Source organism: Tinamus guttatus, unplaced genomic scaffold (assembly GCF_059628265.1).
Source record: "Tinamus guttatus ecotype Peru unplaced genomic scaffold, ASM5962826v1 Tinamus_guttatus_pri_ptg000314l, whole genome shotgun sequence".
Taxonomy (NCBI): Eukaryota; Metazoa; Chordata; class Aves; order Tinamiformes; family Tinamidae; genus Tinamus; species Tinamus guttatus.
The window spans coordinates 11,796,000-11,809,537 of NW_028288848.1; the positions used below are offsets into that span (position 1 = coordinate 11,796,000).

Genomic DNA, 13,538 nt, shown 5'->3' on the forward strand with positions numbered 1-13,538 from the left:
TGATTTAAATGCATAATTTCATTTACTTTTCTCATAACGGTAGGTACTTGATATCACCAAGTAGATGCAATGTTTTTGTTACCTGATCATTGCTGAATCTTCCCTTTCACGTTATCTCCCAGGATGTGGGCCTTCCAGATGCTCCGTTGTGCACTGTGGTGGTTCAACAAGTGCTTCATAGAATCATAGAATCATTATGGTTGGGGAAGACTTTCAAGATTCTTGAGTCCAGCTGTAGGCCCCTCAACACCACACTTCTTAAATCATGTCCCTAAATGCCTCTCTTACACATTTCTTGAACACCACCAGCCAGGGATGATGAATCCACCACTTCCCTGGGCAACCTGTTCCAATGCTTGGCTACTCTTTCCGTGTAGAATTTTTTCCTAATAGCTCAGCTGCCCATGCAGCTGAAGTGGGGTAGGCAGGAGGAAGTAGCAACCTCAGGAGTTCATGCTCAGCCATCTCCATCTCCTTTGCAATTTGGCAGCCTTCAACTTTGTGCCTCTTTCTACTTTGGAACTTGCATTCCAATTTCCTGAATTTCTTCTGCGTGACTCGGGGAAGGACCTACTCTTATTTGATTCTGAACAGAGTCTAAAGCTAAGGAACTTGTCTGTACTCAAAGGTCATGGGCAACAGCAGCTGCAGAACGATTAACAGTTGGTAGAGTCCCAGTGCAGGTTACACAATGAGAGGCTATGAGCAAAACCTACTGAACTTCCATGCCCTCCTGGCGTCTAAACAAGGTCATGGCAATCTGCGATTTATTTGAAATCTCTGATGAACAGAAGATATTTCATTGGCTTGATTTTTATTTAAATGAGTTGTCTTTTGGGTAAAATGAGTTTGTTCACAAATGTTTAACCAAGACTTTTGCACTGCTATCATCTGAAAAACAACAACACAATCATATCTTATCTCTAGTGCTAGCAGGGCAGCGTGTTACAAATGCACATATTACAGAAGTTGCTTCATGGTGCTGCAGTGACTGAACCATATTACGTGGTAGTCTCGGCAGATCCTCTGTCCAATGGCTATCAGATTTAAGACAGGATTAAGACGGGGCTCGACATAGTCATTTTCTACAAGAGAGGAAGGAGAGTTGTTTCTGAAAGAAAGAATTCTTTAAGAGCTGAATTGTTGCTCACAGCAGAGCAGACAGGATTTCCACAGGCCAATCTGCATAATGATAACACATTGTTCCCTGCCTTGATTTCAGCGAGGCTTTCAACACTGCCTCCCATAATATCCTCATAGGGGAACTCAGGAAGTGTGGGTTAGATGAGTGGGCAGTGAGGTGGATTGAGAAGTGACTGGATGGCAGAGCTCAGAGGGTCGTGATAAATGGGGCCAAGTCTAGTTAGAGGCCTGTGGCCAGTAGTGTCCCCCAGGGATCAGTATCAGATGTAAGAACCGTATGCTCCAACGCTAAGAAATGTATGTAATGTGTTTTAAAGGCTACATATAAATACAAAGGCTCCATATAAACAGCATTCCAGGAGCAAGTCCATACCCAAGATCAGTTGAAGCCAGCAGAACAAGAGCTTTCAGGAGACATATCCAGAAGGAGGACTAGAATTTCAAAGCTGGTCCAGTGCTTCCACACAGTGGAGACCAGCCCTGATAATTAGAACAGAAAATAGCTCAGGCAGCCAGAGGAAGGTGCATTTTGTAATGCTCCAGCATCTGCTTTCATGCCATGCTGGGAGAAATCAGAATCTTTCAGGTGCTTCTTGTGAGCATGAACTGCCTCAGGATAGGTCTTTCCTACTCAGAAAAGCCTGGGGTTTGGTTCTTGTCTTTCTGTCATCAGAGGTGACCCAAAACCTTTTGAATTAACATTTCTTCCCAGTGAAACTCACAGAGTCCTCAGCGCAGTTCTGGCTTTACTGCACACTGCTTTGAAACTCCTTAGAGGGTCATGAGATGCGAAAAAGGGAATGCCGGGACCTTGGAGTTAAGCTGTGAGCACAGCCCTGTTTTTCCAATGGATTAGTATTCACAGCAGCTGTTTGCCCTTGGCATTGCCAGTCAGGCACTGCAAGTCACTTTATCCGCAAAAGTGAAGGGGGAAAAATTGCAGACATCTTCATTTTTTTCTGTTGAAAATGACCAACCCAATGCCACCTTGCCTCCAGACATGGTCTGGAAGGCTGTTCGCATTTTCACTCGCCTACTCACATCTAGCTTTTAAACACATGGGTACCTTCAGTGTACAGTAGGCAAACCAATGGCATTGTATTAGAAACAACAGCAAGGCTGTTATTTGGTAAAGAACATTGTTAGGACTAGGAGAGATGCACAGGGAATCAGAATCACCTTCTTCAAAACAGCCCGACATGGCTCTCCACAACTACCTGAAAGGAGGTTATAGTGAAGAATGGTCAATCTTTTCTCCAAGATAAGTACCAATAGGATAAGGAGAAACGGTTTCATGTTGCACCAGGGTTTGTTCAGGATAGATATTAGGAAAGATTTCTACACAGAAAGAGTGTAGTGTGCCTTTCACAGCTCATTGCCATGACCTGAGGGACATACAAATGTTCTCTACGTTATGTATTTTATATTTCTATCCTCTAAATTTTAACATTTCTTTCCAGTGTCATAACATCTAAGACTTTGTATCTTTTTTACTATGTATCTCAAAAGCCATAATGGGATGGTCTGGATGGAAGAAAAGAGCCGAATCATTCTCTGGCCCATTTTGATGGCCCCGAGGAAGCCACTAATGTAGTAGCTTGGATGGGATCCTCCTCGTGCTAATGGTTGTCTAAGAATGGGTTGTCTTAAGGATGCTGCGTAGATGTGGGCCTGTCTCTCATTCCTCCCTCCTCCATGTCCTGTTTCGAGTGAGTGGGAGAGGTGGAAGCAGCCCTGCCATTTCCCCTCTCCTCCTGGCACATCTTTGCATAGTGAAGAGTCCTGAGGAGCAGACCCACCAGCCTTGCACTACACAGAACAGTGTGCTGCCCACGGGCTAGGCAGGCTGTGCCATGTTGTGGGAATGGTTTGCTTTTTGGTCTGTGCTTTTTACAGAATCACAGATTCATGGAATGGCTAGGGCTGGAAGGGACCTCTAGAGGTCATATGGTCCAATGCCCCTGCACAAGCAGGGACACTGAGAGCAGATGGCACAGAGTGGCATCCAGCTGGGTTTTGAAGATCTCCAGAGAAGGAGAATCCACAACACCTCTCTGGGCATCCTGTTCCAGGGCTCTGTAACCCTCACAGGAAAGAAGTTCTTTCTCACATGGAGATAAAACCTCCTGTATTTCAACTTGCACCCATTACCCCTTGTCCTGTCAGTGGCCACCACTAAGAAGAGTTTGGTCCCATCTTCCCTATATTCTCCCCTCAGGTACTTGTACATATTGATCACATCCCCTCTCAGTTTTCTCTTCTCTAGACTAAACAGGCCCAGCTCACTCAGTCTTTCCTCATGCAATAGATGCTCCAGTCCTTTAATCATCTTTGTCGTGCTACACTGGACCCTCTCTAGAAGCTCCATGTCCCTCTTGTACTGGGGAACCCAGAACCACCCAATACTCCAGGTGTGGCATCACCAGAGCTGAGTAGAGGGGGAGGATCCCCTCCCTCGACCTGCTGGCAACACTCCTCCTGATGCAGGCCAGGATCCCATTGGCCTTCTTGGCAATGAGGGCACATTGCTCACTCATGGTTAACTTGTTGCCAACTAGGACTCCCAGATCCTTCTCCACGGAGCTGCTTTCCAGCAGATCGACCCCTAATCTGTAGTGGTGCCTGTGGTTATTCCTCCTCAGCTGCAGGACCCTGGACTTCTCCTTGCTGAACCTCATGAGGTTCCTCTCCACTCAACTCTCCAACCTGTCTGGGTCCCTCTGAATGGCAGTACAGTCCTCGGTAGTGTCAGCCACTCCACTCGGTTTGGTATCATCCGCAAACTTGCTCAGAGCGCACCCTGTCCCCTTGTCCAAGTCATTGATGAACAAGTTGAGCAGTACAGGGCCCAGTACTCATCCCTGAGAGACACCACTGGCTATAGGCCTCCAACTAGACTCGGCCCCATTTATCATGACCCTCAGAGCTCTACCATCCAGCCCATACTCAATCCACCTCACTCTCCACTCATTTCTGAGGTCTCATTTTGGTGTGTCTCAGGGGAAGGAGAAAAGGCCAGAGACCCCGTGGGTCTGAGGGAAAGAGCCACAGAGCTGCTGAAGTACAAGCCAAGACAGAGTGTGGAAAGGCTTATGCCCTTTCTTCTGCCACAATTCCTCCCTCCCTCCACTGTGGTTAGTGACTGGTGGTGGTTACTCTGCGAGTGAGGACAAACAGCAAGAACTGACTATATAGGCATATACACTGCAGTAGGCTCTATTTTTTTTTTCTGGTCCATTGTGCATCTTGGCTCTCTACCCTTCCCTACCTTTATTCTGTGAAGGAACGCACCGGGATAGCATTACTCTATTTACAAGTCCCACTTGTCACAAGGATAACTACAGATCTTAACATTGCCTGAAGTCCTGAAGAAAAAAGGATTTCAAGTTCTTTCGATAGCATTAGAAGCTGATTTCTTATGTTCTGTGTTACACAAAGGAACACAAGCCAGGAACACACACACACTCACACACAAATCGTCTATGTTAACAACTACTTCATTTCCAATTGGTTCATTTTTCTATCTTGTGCAGGTTAATAAGTAACCTCCTATCTCATCAGAAACAGAGAGGTGTCATTGGCTGATTTTCCCATGTGTTTCAGTGCTAAAACATATATATATAACTGGCTTTGCAGGTCCAGTCTCAGTTTCTTCTGAAACTTGACATCTTTTATTTGGCCCACCATGGAGCCCCTAGGAATGACCACTATTTTCTTGATGACTTGTTTCTCATACCTTCTCTTTTCAGCATGGAAAGGTAAATCTAAACCAGGGAAGCAGCCTCCTGGTCCTTTAGCACTCCCCTTAATTGGAAGCGTGTTCCATTTGAATCCAGGAAAGGTGTCTCAAAGCCTGGAGAAGGTAAGGGATTGTCTCTTTTCTTCCTATGTTGCCTCTATTGCATTTAAAATGGAGTCCAGTGCAGATGGGCTTTCAGCTCAATGCAACAGACAGTGTCAAAGCTGCATTAACTGAATGTCAGCAGCACTGAAAAAGGAACTTTCTCAAAAATGTGTGCATCTGAAATCTGTATGTTATATATTATAATAATGATAAGGATGAGTGCTCTGCTGATCTCATGACAGTACTGAAATGGCTTTGCAGCCAAGGTTCTGATGCAGTTCATGGTACTCTTCTTGTGCCCAGCTCCACATGACTCTGGCAACATTGCCTAGCCCTGCTTTGGGAATGACCTCCACTCCATTTTGCTGCCTCTCCTTCCTAGCAGATAGACATAGATAGACAGGATCCCCTAAGAGTAGAAGTAGAGTGTGAAGCAGAAAATTCTGGAGGTGAAGTGTGCTACCTGTTTCTTCTCCCAGCTAATGGCACCCATTTGTCAAACACAAACCTGTGTGTTGGGAGTTCTGTGGGAGCAGCTGCAACATGAGTACATGGAGAGGATAATGAATGGATGAGAAAGGTCTCTGGACTTCCAGACACTTTGAACTGAGGTCCTCTCCATGGGGACAAATCCCAGTATTCCCAGGAATTCAGACCAGCTGAGAAGCTCGAGGCTTGAGCTACAGGCTCAGCAAGTCTGCAAGTTTTACCAGTATGTGGAACATGGTGGCACTGTAGCATTTTGTCAAGTATGAATTCTACTTCAACCCCTATAGTTCAGTCTCCATTTATCTGTCTCCACTCGGCAACTCTACACCAGAAGCATCGTTCCTCCAAAAATAGAGTCTGTGGAGAGCTCAGAATTTTGCATGTTAGGCACTGTTAAAAGGAAACTCTTGTAGATTAAATATGCCTGAGCCTAAATGTATTCCAGTTCTTTTCTCATGCACCCTTAACAGTGACTGAGATTCATCTGAGAAAAGCATAATCCCAGTTTTTGCAGTTCAATGACTACATGCCTCCAGTTTGGACATTGATAAGCAGTTTTATGGACTGGAGCATAAGAGAACATTTTGTCTGTCATGGTGGGGTGGCATCCACATATACATCCAGAGTGTTTTTTTTTTTTTTTAATAAAAAAGACCACCACCACCAGCAAAAACAGAACACTTTTATGAAGTGTTAGGACTTACAAAACCGCTTCAGAGCATTCACTTCTTCGGGCCAAAAAGGTGGCTCACATCACTGTGTACACCATCAAACACACATATAAGAGCTCCTTTCTGTCTCAGTGCTTGTGAATGTTTATAATCACAAGTATTCCTTAAGCATCTTGCTTTATTTTAGAGCACTTGATTATTCAGTTTTTCTGTAATAAAAGATAGGACTTTGTCTAGCTTGCTCTTAAAGACTTAACATGGGAAAACGTGTTTCAGGTCACACCAAAAGTCCATGTTCTTTTCTCAACTGCAAGCCCAACGCAGATGCCCAGGATAGCATACCTAACCAGCACAAGGAGTCAGATATTATTCCCTGGTATACTCTTCCAGTGCCCAGACATTTGTGGCCCAGAAACTTTTCAAAATAAACGTGGTGCATTTCTGTTTGAAAACCCTCCATGGACCTCTGTGACCATGTCTAACTAACTGCTTTTTGATCCTGTGTAAACTGTTGTTATCCACCTGTAGCAAGGAGTCCAGACTGTCCCGAAGGTGCTGTGAAGACACCGTTCTAGTGTGATTTTCTTTGTGTTCTTTCCTACAGCTCAGCCAAAAGTATGGTTCTGTCTTCAAAATACAATTGGGCCCAAGAGAGGTAGTGGTACTTTATGGTTATGATGCTGTGAAAGAAGCTCTGATTGATCAGGCCGATGATTTCAGTGGCAGAGGCCTTCTACCACTGTTTGAGAAATTCTTCAAAGGCACAGGTATGTTCCTGGTAACCTTAGCGTGCAGAGCTGATGCTTTCAGTGCTCCAGGAAAGGGCTGAGAAGGAAGTGAAAGAGGCAGTGTGGGGATTTTGTTTATTATTGTCAGGTATTAAAAAAGAAAAAAGGCAAAATGAAAGACAAAGAGCCAAATTCTCTACTTGGATCCTTGAGTTAATTGGAATGACACATACACATGTACAAACACACATAAGCTGTTTAAGGTCATATGCTGGCTTCACTGAGTGCCTTGTTTATTCAGCAGTCTGCAATTTCTAGGCAAAAATATTGTTTATGAAGCATGTTGGTAAACTTTTCCCGTCTCTGGAAACATTAGCAATACAAGGCTGCTAAGGAAAGAGCAAAAGTCAAATTCCAAAGCACAATAAAGAGAAGTTAAACACAGGCCTAGGCCAAGGCCAGTAAAAGCTATGCCATGGGTTCATTCAGCATAGCAGTTCCCAGTATGGTATTTATCCAAGTAAACAGCTATTCCAGTGTATGAAGGAGACAGAAGGCTAGAAAACAAGGGAAACCAGAATTGTCAGGATTTCCAAGCAACCTCACAGTCAGTAGATGCAGTCACCTTCTACAATAAACAAGCAGCCCTTTCCTGTGATGATTATTTCAGCTCTACTCTTAGAGAAAGCCTGGTGGCATCCAATAATGAGGAACATCATCCCCAGTCCCCTTTTCACACACTACTTCATGCTCCTCCTTCCCTTTGTCCTGGTGTTTTACTGAGCTTGTGGCAATCCAAATGAACAGATCTGCCATCTTCAGAAGTGCAGAGAATTAGGTTTTGGGGCATATAGCAATTGCAGTAAAAGTCCACAAAAAGGTGTTTTTGCATGTCAGGTATTCACTGTATAACTCTTAACAGAGGAAAAATGTCTGTCTCCTCACAGCATCTCTGCTTTTCCTTTCTCTGTTAGGCGTTCTGAACAGCAATGGGGAGGTCTGGAAACAACTCCGACGATTTACCCTCACCACCCTGCGTGATTTTGGGATGGGGAAGAAAAGCATTGAGCAGCGGATCCAGGAGGAAGCTCATTTTCTGGTGGAGAGGCTCAAGAACACACGCGGTAAGATGTGAACTTTGTGGCTCCTAGGACAGCTTAGCAGCGGCAAAGAGCGTGAAGAGTGTGGAGCTGCTTCACCAAATGCATGACACAAGAAGTGGGCACACGGCTGCTGAATTGCTCCCTAGTCTGGGGGGTCTTGGAGAAGCTGATGACAAGATAACTAATTTCCAGCTATTTGCTTTTGGGCCCAGTCTTCTGAATACTAGACAATACTTCCCAACTCTTAGGGACGCGATGATGGGGATGGGGACTACTACAGGCTGTGATCTAGGGCATAGGGTAACCCCTTTGGATTCACTCCATAAAAGCCTTTTCTGGTAGCATATAAGTCAAAACTATTTCTTCTAAGGATCTCCTCTGAGAGTGTCACTGTCCTGGCAAGAGCCACAGCGTTCCTTTCTGCAACCAGCCTTCACATATGCTTATTCTATAAAGAAAAAAACAGACAATCCTAAAAGGATGCTGGAACACCACTTCCACGACCACGGGATTTGGTGGGATACTCAGGGCCATCTCTCATGAGTATCCTGTAAACGAGAGAGATGTACATCATACAATAGATGCAAAGCTCCCCAGTAGTGTCAGAGGAGGGAACGCTGGACCAAAACAACTAATGCAAGATGCTGATTTTGTTACAGAGCGGCCCTTCGATCCTACCAAATACCTCATGCATGCTGTTGCCAACATCATCTGCTCCATCATCTTTGGGGATCGGTATGATTATGAGGACAAAAAATTTCTAACTTTAATTGACTTGCTAGATGAAAATTTCAGGCTGCAGGAGTCTATGTATTCAATAGTAAGTGCAAAGTTTCCTTTTGTTAATAAATATATTAATGACTATATTTTATTAGTGAATATTTATGTTATTAGTTTTTCATTGAGATTGTCCTAAAGTAGGAGAAGATTTCTGAAGGCCAAAAAAGCAGTTAAGCAAACAATTTCTCAGTCTCCTTTTTCCTTAAGGACCTGCCATTGTATGTCCAAGGGAGGATATCATTGTAAAAGTAACAAAAATGTAGTAAAATGTTTCCTTGCATACAGTGACGCCATTAAGTTTGTAAAGGGCAATAAATTCTAGTTGAATATTAAAGACCTACCATATTTCAGTTCAATATTGAAGACCTACAATATTAAAAACTGCCGTTCTAAAATGACTTATCTGATCTCTTTTCATAATCACTGCTATGGAAGATTTTGTCGCACTCAAATTAACCAGGATGTGCTTTTCCCTCACTTTATTTTTACAGTTATACAATTTCTTCCCAAGTGTCCTGGAACGCTTACCTGGGCCTCATCATAAAACGGTGAAAAACCTCGATGAAATTAATGATTTTATTTCTGAAATTGTAAGAGCCCACCAGGAAACTCTGGATCCCAGCTGTCCTCGAGATTTTATTGATGCTTTTCTTATCAAAATGGAACAGGTAATATAACAGATAAGTCTTTTTAGATTACAATAAGAACATTGTTTGGAATCCCAGGATCTTAGATTTCTCACAGGGCACTCTACTATTGCACATTTGTTTTTCATGGCACATCAATTTCAGTCTGTCCTCTCCATTTTCTTACTAAGAATTTTAGAAAGAGAGAAACATAGAACAATGACATGCAGCACTCATTAGGAAAGCTGAAGATCAAGGAGGTTGATGTAAGCAAGTGTTCCTTCAAAATTTTTAAAAAAGTCATGATGTTAGTCAGTAAAAATACTGTAGTTGCTGGTGTTCTGCAGAGTGAATGTTGCATTTCGGAATGGACATTAGATGTATCTAAGAACATGTATAATGGGTACAGGACTTTCCTTCATAAACATGTTGCCTTAGATAACTTAGGTAAACAAGTTTCTCAATTTGCCAAATCTTTTTCCAGGAGAAAGGAAATGGTCATTCATATTTTAATGCTGAGAGCTTGGCCAGTACCACATTTGATTTGTTCCTTGCTGGAATAGGGACAACCAGCAACACACTGAGATATGGACTTCTGATTCTCTCGAAATACCCAGAGATAGAAGGTAATACAAAAGGGAATAAGTAACTGAAAGCTTTTTTTATGTCATTGTATCAATTTGAACAACTCACGTCATTACTACAAGGGGCAATGTTCCTCTGATTAAGGAAACACGTCCTTACAAAATGGAAGGTGTATCAATCTTGGTTGTATTCACAGTAAACGATTATTGCTGGTGTGCCCAAAGCAAGTTTTGCTGTACACACAGGATAGGTCCAGGCAAACACACAGGAGGCTTGTCCATTCAACGCTGATTTATTTTCTAACAGAGAAAATGCACAAGGAGATTGACCAGGTGATCGGCCGAGACCGAAGTCCCTCCGTGGCAGATCGGAGTAAGATGCCATACACAGAGGCTGTGGTCCATGAAATCCAGAGATTCATCAATTTACTTCCACTTAATGTCGCACATACTGTGACCAATGACACCAAATTCAGAGGCTATTTTATCCCCAAGGTCAGTTCTAGCGCTCCTGGGAAAAGTCATGATCCTATGCCCCAAGAGGGCAAAGCTCTGCTTTCTGTTCATTGTATCCTATTTTCTTTTCAACATTGAAAATTAAGCATAGAATAATTTAGTCTGAAAGGGGCATCTAGAAGTTACCTGCTCCAGCTCCTTCTGTTTGAACAAAGCCTTTCCATCCTCTATGTGAGAAGGAAGTTTTCTGTATTTCACACAAATGCAAGCAAACAAGCTTTTGTAATTTCTTTGGAAAAAAACCTAAATATTCTCACCACTCTTGACATTGAACTGCATTGCAAAGAGTTTTTGCCATGCTTAGTTTCTACATAGACTGGTGGCACACATTTTTCCTCACTTAAGCTTTGATTAGTTAGATTGGAAAGTTCTGCTAGCTTTTTATAGGCTAGAGGAGTAAAGGATCATGAATCCATGATCAGTAATAATGCTTTTCAAGCTGTGCTCTTTTGCTTAGGGAAAGAGCATTTCTAACCACCTAATTCCTATTTAATCTATGTGCTAAGTAGAGATTTATTTGGGCAGTTTCCTAACTCACCAAATCACATGTCCATGTGCAGTCTTAGGTACCTGACCTCAGTAGCCCAGAGCTCTGCTATGTTTTGCATTGTTCACTTTCAGCTGCCCCCTGAGATGACCATAGAGCTTGCACAAGCCAAGAGAACAGAGAAAGAGGCAAATAGAAGCTGGAGCTTCCTGTTGTGGACTTCAGGATGTCTAGATATTGTCCCCACACAAACTTTGGAGCTGGATTCTGTTCCTATTTAATTTCAAAGCTGGGAAGTTGAGAATTAAAGTCTCAGCTTTGGAGGGAGGCACGTACCTCAAACTAAGAGTCCTTTGGAGGCATGAATATGCACCAAGACTGGCAATGGTCTAGGCCTCTGATGTGGCTCCTCTGAAATGGTATTAGTTTGTCTCATGCAATTTTAACCTCGTTACTTTTTACTGAAGGCTGTACGTAATGGGTCTATATAGGGAACTTCACAATGCCACTTTGCTTTAGACTATCTCTGTTTTAAACTCTCTTCTCCCTCTTTGCCAATTCAGGGCACTCTGGTATTTCCTATGCTAAGTTCTGTCCTACATGACAGCAAGGAATTTCGAAATCCAGAAAAATTTGACCCAGGACACTTCTTAAATGCAAATGGCACCTTTAAAAAGAGTGACTACTTCTTGCCATTTTCTACAGGTAAGTAATCTACCTATTTCAGAACCTAAGTCCTCCTCTCCTAGAGATTCTTGACAATTTCAGTGGCTCTGCCACCAGGATCTCCACAGTGATGCTAGTGATCTCCTGTTACAGTCCCTTTTGGGCAGCTCTAAACCCTGCACTAGAGTTCCAGTTGATTTCGTCTTTTACCATTGCAAAATCTCCTCCAATTGAATCTACAATAAAGAGATGGATGATGCGTAACCCACAGCCATGCCAGTTGTCCCTTCTCTCCAAAGTTAGTATCAGTCAACAGCAGGACATGAGAAGCTGAAACCTTCAAAGTGTTTTTGCCCTCCAAGCACTTCCAAGTTTTTCCAGACACTGAGCCCCCGAGTTTAATTCATTCACTTCTCCAAAATTCTGTAGTGCTGCTTGTTTATTCTGAGATGTCTGAACCTTTATGAAGCAATGATCAAAATAAGTTGCTAGAAAAACATTCCACTATCATCTCACTTGTGTTTATTTTTCCTTGCAGGAAAACGTATCTGTGCAGGAGAAGGTCTGGCACGCATGGAGATATTCTTATTTCTTGCATCCATCCTGCAGAATTTTACTTTGAAGCCTGTTAAAGATCGCAAGGACATTGACCTTTCTCCAGCAGTCAACACTGTTTTAAATGTGTCCAAACCTTATGAGGTCTCTTTTCTTCCCCGTTAACCACGTGAACACAGTTGTAAGCCCATAAGCTCCTGAAAGCTCTCCTCAAATGCCAATCTGGAAATACTGAAACACTAGATTCTTTATCAAGAGAAAGATCATCCTTTTAGTTTAGAGGAAAATGTTTGTACATATTCAGCTCTAAGGCAAATATGTACTTGCACGGGGAGGAAGCAACTCCCTACAGCAAAACTATACAGGCTTTCCTCCATCCCTACTTCACCTACCCCGGGTTCCTATCTGATTCCTGACATGGCTTAGGGTTGGGCTCATTGATCTTGAAGGGCTTTAACAACCATAATGAGTCCATGATTCTACACAAGCATAGTGTTGAAAGGCTTGTGATTGGACTCGAGGATCTTGAAGCTCTTTTCCAACCATAATGATTCTATGATTCTATGTCAGTTAGGGCTCTCAGAGTCCCGCGATGCTGTCCAGAGCACCCGATTTCTCAGCACAACAGGAACAAACAGTTGTACTACAGTGTCTTTCCCAGAATCAGCTTGAGGTACATGTCTCTGCTCTGTAGTCTTTTCTTGTAGTCATGTATTTCTTTGTGACCTATTTTTGTAACAGCAAACACAAACTGTCTTCACACCTCAGGGGCTCAGCAGATGCTGTACTCTTGTATATATATTCTGTCCTTTGGTGGGGATGGAGTTTATCTGATGACTAGGCATATGGGTTTCCTTTTATATGATTAAAATAGAATTATAGTTTTGTGAAATTACACTCTTATTTTTTCAAAATAAAGAAAAAGCAATAAACTGGACTGTTGTTTTTCTCAGATCCTAGACAAAGAGATTTGTGGATAACCTGCCTCCACATAGCCTAGACTCCCAAATTGCATTCCCAGGCTTGTACATACATGACTATTTTACTTCATTCATTTAAATGGAAGTTGTTCTTTGCTTGAAGACTGAGCTAGTCTATGGCCTAAAAAACTTTCCTTCCTAGTGACAATGTAAGAGTACAATCCACCTTATGAGACCACACTGACCTTCCTGGGCATATTAGGATTGAATTTACATGGCTGTTCATTGGATAGAACAGGACAACTAATTATACCGAGTGCACCAATTTACTGAAACAATAGTGGGACTCCCACAGTGCCATTGACTAGAGAAATAGCAGCTTGTTTCTTCCCATTTGAACCTGTGATATATAATTAGTAGTGAAGA

At 42.8% G+C, this 13,538-nt stretch overlaps 1 protein-coding gene and 2 long non-coding RNA genes across 3 annotated transcripts; all 3 read left to right on the forward strand.

The window, feature by feature from the left end:
• Positions 1 to 4,796: 4,796 nt before the first annotated feature.
• On the forward strand, positions 4,797 to 9,004 carry LOC148593988 (cytochrome P450 2H2-like). Its single transcript, XM_088528856.1, has 5 exons — positions 4,797 to 5,005; positions 6,752 to 6,914; positions 7,850 to 7,999; positions 8,638 to 8,798; positions 8,966 to 9,004. Exons 1-5 carry the CDS (start codon positions 4,829 to 4,831, stop codon positions 9,002 to 9,004), a joined length of 690 nt encoding a protein of 229 aa, XP_088384982.1. The 5' UTR covers positions 4,797 to 4,828.
• Positions 9,005 to 9,239: 235 nt separating this feature from the next.
• Positions 9,240 to 10,002, forward strand: LOC148593989 (uncharacterized). The gene is made up of 2 exons (XR_015913598.1): positions 9,240 to 9,426; positions 9,869 to 10,002. It is a non-coding gene; the product is annotated as an uncharacterized LOC148593989 (long non-coding RNA).
• Positions 10,003 to 11,524: 1,522 nt separating this feature from the next.
• LOC148593990 (uncharacterized) lies at positions 11,525 to 12,283 on the forward strand. Its single transcript, XR_015913599.1, has 2 exons — positions 11,525 to 11,676; positions 12,176 to 12,283. It is a non-coding gene; the product is annotated as an uncharacterized LOC148593990 (long non-coding RNA).
• The last annotated feature ends 1,255 nt before the right edge of the window (positions 12,284 to 13,538 follow it).